At 39.3% G+C, this 8,276-nt stretch overlaps 1 protein-coding gene across 2 annotated transcripts in view; it reads left to right on the forward strand.

Annotated features, from left to right (window-relative positions):
• The window catches only part of CAMKK1 (calcium/calmodulin dependent protein kinase kinase 1), a 641,465-nt gene extending 638,949 nt beyond the window's left edge, over positions 1–2,516 (forward strand). For both annotated transcript variants that reach the window (XM_069757479.1, XM_069757478.1), the window contains one exon: positions 990–2,516. In XM_069757479.1, the coding sequence (XP_069613580.1) occupies positions 990–1,062 (73 nt within the window). In that variant the 3' untranslated portion in view covers positions 1,063–2,516. The remainder of the gene's footprint in view (positions 1–989) is intronic.
• The last annotated feature ends 5,760 nt before the right edge of the window (positions 2,517–8,276 follow it).

Below are 8,276 nucleotides of genomic sequence, written 5' to 3' on the forward strand. Positions count from 1 at the left end.
CTCGCTTTCTACAACTGAACATAGACAAAACAGAATTCATCATCTTTCCCCCATCTCACTCTACCCCTCCACCACATCTATCCATCAATGTCAATGGCTGCTCACTATCCCCAGTCCCACACGCCCGGTGTCTCGGGGTGATCCTCGACTCTGCCCTCTCTTTCAAGCCACATATCCAAGCCCTTGCCTCCTCCTGTCGTCTCAAACTCAAAAATATTTCCCGGATCCGTGCTTTCCTTGACCGCAACACTGCAAAAACGCTAGTGCATGCCCTTATCATCTCCCGCCTCGACTACTGCAACCTCCTACTCTCTGGACTCCCCTCTAGCACTCTGGCACCACTCCAATCCATCCTACACTCTGCTGCCCGACTAATCCACCTGTCCCCCCGCTATTCCCCAGCCTCTCCCCTGTGTCAAGCCCTTCACTGGCTTCCTATCGCCCAGAGACTCCAGTTCAAAACCCTCACACTGACATACAAAGCCATCCACAACCTGTCTCCTCCATACATCTGTGACATGGTCTCCCGGTACCTACCTACACGCGACCTCCGGTCCTCCCAAGACCTCCTTCTCTACTCCCCTCTCATCTCTTCTTCCCATAACCGCATCCAAGACTTCTCCCGTGCTTCCCCCATACTCTGGAACTTTCTACCCCAACACATCAGACTTGCGCCTACCATAGAAACCTTCAAAAAGAACCTGAAGACTCATCTCTTCCGACAAGCCTACAGCCTGCAGTGATCCTCAACCTACTGAACAGCCGCACAGCCAGCTTTTCCCTCTCCTAGTGTATCCTCACCCACCCCCTGCAGACTGTGAGCCCTCCCGGGCAGGGTCCTCCCTCCTTATGTACTCGTGTGCCTTGTTATCTGCTCATGTTTAATGTATTTGTCTATATTTGCCCCGTATTCACATGTAAAGCGCCATGGAATAAATGGCGCTATAAAAATGTATAATAATAATAATATTATAATTTCATTTATTTAGAAAGCAAACAAGTGGCGAGGCACTTAAAGACACCGAACTGGCTGACGTGGAGGAGGATGATGGAACATCTTGAGGACTTGCATGCCTGGATAAACTTTGCCTGCTGCTATACCCCTGGCTTTTTCTGTGTTGCACAAACTTGTACTACCATGACATGACCATCATGAACCAAAGCTTATGGTCAGTAACCAACGCAAACAGCTCTTTGTAAAATGTTTACAATATAGGAATGAGAATCATCAATAGAGACTGTCTACAATGAACTGAACCTGTCGCCTGTACACTGTGGAGCCAATTTTCATTCGCATGCTAGAAAATAAGAGACATCCTGAAGCACGGGACACTTTGTGCCTCGTGCGTCCATTGCATCATCAACACTCAATGAGCCGATATTGGGGGAATGTCCAATGTCTGTAGAAAATAGGTACACTTTCTATGTGTTAAATGTGTCTGTCTGTCTGCATGTATGTGGTTAATACCGTACGTGTGTGTATATATACCGAAGAGACAAAGAACAATGTGCCTCATCTCCATCTTTGCTTTTGCAGGATACAGTCTGTGTAGCTTGAAAATTGCTTGACCTATGAATGTTTTATTTATGATTAGAAAACCAAAAGCTTTTTTTCTTTCCCTTTGTTTTAGCCTCACTCCTGGCCTCTCCAATGCTTCAGAATTATATGCATAGATCTAAATTTAATTTCGATGTATATTTATATAAAGGGAACTGTACAGGGATTATTGTGAAAAAACCATGATTGCTGCTCAGATCGATGATTTTTCTCTATTATTTTGGCTAGTTAGATCTTATACATTACTTGCCCCAGTGCAGGCAGATATGTTTTGGGTTGTATAGAAATGTTTACATTTGCTACAGGAAGGGCTATTTTGTCTTTGCACCTGCGATACATTCATTCATAACGCCCCACATTTCATACGTCACACTGGTCAGCGACTTGTCATGATTCCTATCGGTGACCGGTAAAGCATGTTCCAGAACGCAAAGATTCAGAGCAGATCTGGAATCTTTAAAGTTTGCCGTCTGTTGATTGCAACGTATTGTACAGTGGATCTGCTACAGCTACTAATTAGAGCATGTGATAGATATTTAGGAATTTTATACTTTAAGAATTGTCAAGTCTAACGTACTGCTAAGAATTACTAACGGGTGAGCTACAAAAAACAATGGAAAGCCAAAATGTTCTGTAAGTCAAATGTTCTTCTGTAGGTGGACCTCATTTCCAAGGTGTTCGCCTTTTTATAATTTACACATAGATATTATTTACAGTGTATCTTGAGATGATAAATTGTTAATATGTTTTTAATATTTTCATATTTGAACTACAGTCATATTTTTAGCTTGTTTTGAAAATTGGAAACATTATTCAGGATTGACATTATGGGTGTTAAAGAAGTCCATGACTACATGACTCTGCAGATGGTTTAGCGGATATATGTATTATGCAAATTGAACATCGTAATAGGAATTGGTGCTTTTTATGGATCTTAATAAAAATACATTTAAAATGATTCAAAGTAATTTAATTACATTGTTTTAAAAAATGATAATGAAAAAAAAAACAAAAAAAAACCTGTGCATGGTACCTAAGGTAGGCCATTAAAGCAGTTTACGCTTCTGCCTCGTTATGTACAGCATTAAGATTATAGATATTTATCAACTCTACCTTTACTGCAAGGGAAATTATGTTTCTATGCATTTCAATGTTGGCCTATGGTGAATCTATGCTTTTTCAGATGATGCGAATAAGTATAATTGCAGTGTACAGCGTAAAGGAGAACGCCTGGAATTCTAATGATGCAGAAGGGTGATTATTCTCAGCAAACTGTCCAAAAATCAGTGTAGCTAAGTTGCAGGCATTTATCACTGCAAATGAAATAAATGACAACTGAGCACTATCCAAAATAAGCCATATTGTTTTTTTTTCTCAAAAAAGATGATGAAGATAGTACCTTACACCTAGGGCAACCACTGTTAATAGGATGATTTTATAGTCTGTTTAGAAATTTCATTAGGGATTCTCTTTCAATAATAAGTTCTACGTTATTTGTTTTTTTTTCATATGTCACTATTTTTTTTAATTGTTTGTCTTTTTGTCCTAAGCCTAAAGCTGTCTGACTTCTAAACAAAAATCATATTGTCTGTTGTCAAAAAGGGCATTATTTTTCTATTGTAAGCTTTAAAACTTTTTTAATTTGCACTATAGACAGCTCTGGCAAAAATTAAGAGACCCCCCACATCAAAACCCTGTCATGGGCAGCCCATTCTCCAGACCTGAACCCCATTGAAAAACTCTGGAATGTAATCAAGAGGATGATGGATAGTCACAAGCCATCAAACAAAGAAGAACTGCTTACATTTCTGCACTAGAAGCAGTGTGAAAGACTGGTGGAAAGCATGCCAAGACGCATGAAAGCTGTGATTAAAAATCATGGTTATTCCACAAAATATTGATTTCTGAACTCTTCCTGAGTTAAAACATTAGTATTGTTGTTTCTAAAGGATTATGAACTTGTTTTCTTTGCATTATTTGAGGTCTGAGAGCACTGTTTGTTTTTTTCATTATGACCATTTCTCTTTGTCATAAAAAAATACAAAATTTATTGCTTGGAAATTCAGAGACATGTTGTCAGAAGTTTATAGACTTAAAGAAAAAAATAACATTTTACTAAAAAGTATACCTATAAAGAGAAAAATCAGACAAACATTTTGCAGTGGCCTCTTAATTTTTTGCCAGATATATATATGGTATGGAAAGTATTCAGACCTCTTTACATTTTTAACTCTTTGTTTCATTGCAGCCATTCTGTAAATTCAAAAAAGTTCATTCACTCTGCACCTGAGCTTGACTGAAAAAAAAAAACAGAAATGTAGAAATTTTTGCAAATTTATTAGAAAAGAAAAGCTAAAATATCACATGGTCATAAGTATTCAGACCCTTTGCTCAGTATTGAGTAGAAGCACCTTTTGAACTACTACAGCCATGAGTCTTCTTGGGAATGATGCAACAAGTTTTTCACACCTGGATTTGGGGATCCTTTGCCATTCTTCTTTGCAGATCCTGTCTGGTTCCATCAGGTTGGATGGTGAACGTTGGTGGACAGCCATTTTTAGGCCTCTCAAGAGATGATCAATTGGGTTTAGGTCAGGGCTCTGGCTGGGCCAGTCAAGAATGGTCACAGAGTTGTTCTGAAGCCACTCCTTTGTTATTTTAGCTGTGTACTTAGGGTCATTGTTTTGGCGGAAGGTGAACGTTCAGCAAAGTCTGAGATCCAGAGCACTCTGGAAGAGGTTTTCATCCAGGATATCTCTGTACTTGGCTGCATTCATGTTCCCTTCAATGGCAACCAGTTGTCCTGTCCTTGCAGCTGAAAAACACCCCCATAGCATGATGCTGCCACTACCATGTTTCACTGTTGGGATTGTATTGGGCAGGTGATGAGCAGTGACTGGTTTTCACCACACATACCTCTTAGAATTATCACCAAAAAGGTCTATCTTCATCTCATCAAACTATATGCGGGCTTTCATATGTCTTGCACTGAGGAGAGGCTTCTGTCAGACCACTCTGCCATAAAGGCCCAACTGGTGGAGGGCTGCAGTGATAGATGACTTTGTGGAACTTTCTCCCATCTCCCTACTGCATCTCTGGAGCTCAGCCACAGTGATCTTGGGGTTGTTCTTTACCTCTCTCACCAAGGCTCTTCTCCCACAATTGCTCAGTTTGGCTGGACGGCCAGGTCTGGGAAGACTTCTGGTGGTCTCAAACTTCTTCTGTTTAATGATTATGTAGGTCATTGTGCTCTTAGGAACCTCGAGTACTACAGAAATTCTTTTGTAACCTTGGCCAGATCTGTGCCTTGCCACAATTGTGTCTCTGAGCTCCTTGGCCAGTTCCTTTGACCTCATGATTCTCATTTGGTCTGACATGCACTGTGAGCTGTGAGATCTTATATAGACAAGTGTGTGCCTTTCCAAATCAAGTCCTATCAGTTTAATTAAACACAGCTGGACTCCAATGAAAGTATAGAACCATCTCAAGGAGGATCACAAGGAAATGGACAGCATGTGACTTAAATATGCGTGTCTGAGCAAAGGGTCTGAATACTTATGACCATGTGATATTTCAGTTTCTTTATATATTTGCAAAAATTTCTAAACTTTTTTTTTCAGTTAAGAAGGGGGGCAGAATGCACTTTAATGAGAAAAAAAATGAACTTTTTGGAATTTACCGAGTGGCTGCAATGAGTGAAAAATTTACAGGGGTCTGAATACTTTCTGTACCCACTGTACAGTTGTGCTCAAAAGTTTACATACCCGGCAGAAATTTTGCTTTCTTGGCCTTTTTTTCAGAGAATATGAATGGTAACACCAACACTTTTTCTCCACTCATGGTTAGTGGTTGGGTGAAGCCATTTATTGTCACACTACTGTGTTTTCTCTTTTTAAAATCATAATGACAACCCAAAACATCCAAATGACCCTGATCAAAAGTTTACATACCCTGGTGATTTTGGCCTGATAACATGCACAGAAGTTGACACAAATGGGTTTGAATGGCCTGTCACTAGTGATGAGCAAATATACTCGTTACTCAAGATTTCTTGTGGCACCCTCGGGTGTCCTCCGAGTATTTTTTAGTGCTCGGAGATTTAGTTTTTCTTGCCGCAGCTGAATGATTTACATCTGTTAGCCAGCTTAAGTACATGTGGGGGTTGCCTGGTTGTTAGGGAATTCCCACATGTACTTACGCTGGTTAACAGATGTAAATCATCCAGCTGAGGAAATAAAAACTAAATCTCCGAGCACTAAAAAATACTCGGAGGACACCCGAGCGTGCTCGGGAAATCTCGAGTAAGGCTGGTTTCACACTTGCGTTTCAAAACGCATGCGTTTAAAAAAAAAACGCATGGTGAAAAAGCGCATGTAAACGCGTGCAAACACTGCGTTTTTTTGACGCATGCGTTTTTGCATGTGGTGAAAAAAACGTGGTGTTTTGACGCGTTTACATGCTTTTTTTCCATGCATTTGCATTTTTTAAACGCATGCAGATAAATGTGTGACAGCTGCCAATCATCAAAATAAAGTAAAAAACCCACTATAAACAGAAAGAGCTAGGGGTAGGGTTAGGGGTAGGGATCCTAACCCTACCCCTAACCCTAACCCTAAAGGGATCCTAACCCTACCCCTAACCCTACCCTTAAAGGGATTAGGGGTAGGGTTAGGTTTAGGGGTAGGGTTAGGGGTAGGATCCCTTTATCAATTTTATGGTGTGGGGTGGTTTATCAGTGTGTTTTTATGTTTTTTTTTTAAAACGCATGCGTTTTTAACGCATGCAAACGCATGCACAAAAAATGCATGCGTTCCCATTGACTCCAATGTGTTTTTTGACCCAAAACAAAACGCATGAAAACGCATGCGTTTTTTTGAGTCCAAAAAACGCCTCTCAAAAATACTACAAGTTGCATTTTTGAAAATGAACGCATGCAGTAAAAAAACGCATGCAATTGAAAACGCGACCAAACGCGTACACAAAAAAAACATGCGTTTTCAATGTTAAATATAGGGAAAAAAACGCATGCTTTTTTTGTGCAAAAACCGCTGCAGACAAAAACGCAAGTGTGAAACCACTCTAACAGGTATATTCGCTCATCAGTACCTGTCACCTGTGACCTGTTTGCTTGTAATCAGTGTGTGTGCATAAAAGCTGAGTGAGTTTCTGGGATCCAGACAGACTCTTGCATCTTTCATCCAGCCACTGATGTTTCTGGATTGTGAGTCAAGGGGGAAGCAAATGAATTGTCAACAGATCTATGGGAAAAGGTAGATGAATTGTATGAAACAGGAAAGGGATACAAAAATATATCCAAGGAATTGATAATGCCAGTACGCAGCGTTCAAACTGTGATTAACAAATGGAAAATCAGGGGCTCTGTACAAGCAAAACCACGGTCAGGTAGACCAACAAAAATGTTGTCCACAACTGCCAGGAAAATTGTTTGGGGTGCAAAGAAAAACCCACAAATAACATCAGCTGAGATACAGGACTCTCTGAAAACTAGTGGTGTGGCTGCTTCAAGTGCTAAGCATCTCTGGGAACTCCTTCAAGATTGTTGGAAGACCATTTCCCGGTGACTACCTCTTGAAGCTCATCAAGAGAATGCAAAGAGTGTTCAAAGCAGTCATCAAAGCAAAAGGTGGCTAATTTGAAGAACCTAGAATATAAGACATATTTTCAGTTGTTTCACACTTTTTTGTTAAGCATATAATTCCACATGTGTTAATTCATAGTTTTGATGCCTTCAGCGTGAATTTACAATTTTCATAGTCATGAAAATACGGAAAAATCTTTAAATGAGAAGGTGTGTCCAAACTTTTGGTCTGTACTGTACAGTGCTGTGCAAAATAATTGGGACAAAGCATTTTTTAAGTAAAATCGTAAGTTGGTTACCAATCAGTGATTCAAACCAGTTTTAATATATAGTAAATCTTGGTCAACCAGCCAGTGGAAAAAGGTAATTTTCAGATTTAGTATGTAACAGTGCATTATAACATTTTATTATTAAATATTCAAAAATGTGTTTTTTTTGCTTTGTCCCAATTAATTTGCACAGCACTGTAGATATAGCAAAGGCTAAGCTTACAGTTCCTTATAAATTATTTATTGGTACACAGTTTATTTTGATACCAATTCAATATGATCTTGTGCCATCAAGTAAAAATGTATATTTTTTAATTTTGGAGTGATTGCTGGATATATACTTGTTTTTCATGTTTGTCTAACACCTCATGCCAAACATCTCAGGATATATTGGGTTTAGAAACAAGGGGTTGTCCAATCTATTAGAATTAAGAATCCTCACAGAGCGCAGATTCTCTGGTGCTATTTGCATATTTCCTTCCACTTTCCGACTAGACGTATCCGGCCTCCCTCAATATACTTGCATTGAGTGAGGCTGTGCACATCTAGTGGGCATCTGAAAGCATGTGCAGTGAGAAAAATAAGTATTTGATATACTGCCGATTTTGCAAGTTTTCTCATCTACAATGAACGGAGAGGTCTTTAATTTTTATCATACATACTCTTTCACTGTGAGACAGAATCTAAAAAAAAAAATCCAGAAATTCACAGTGTTTGATTTGTACATAATTAATTTGCATTTTATTGCATGAAATAAGTATTTGATACAATAGAGAAACAGAACTTAATATTTGGTACAGAAACTTTTGTTTGCAATCACAGAGGTCAGACATTTCTGTAGTGCTTGACC

This window comes from Ranitomeya imitator, chromosome 3 (genome assembly GCF_032444005.1).
Source record: "Ranitomeya imitator isolate aRanImi1 chromosome 3, aRanImi1.pri, whole genome shotgun sequence".
Taxonomy (NCBI): Eukaryota; Metazoa; Chordata; class Amphibia; order Anura; family Dendrobatidae; genus Ranitomeya; species Ranitomeya imitator.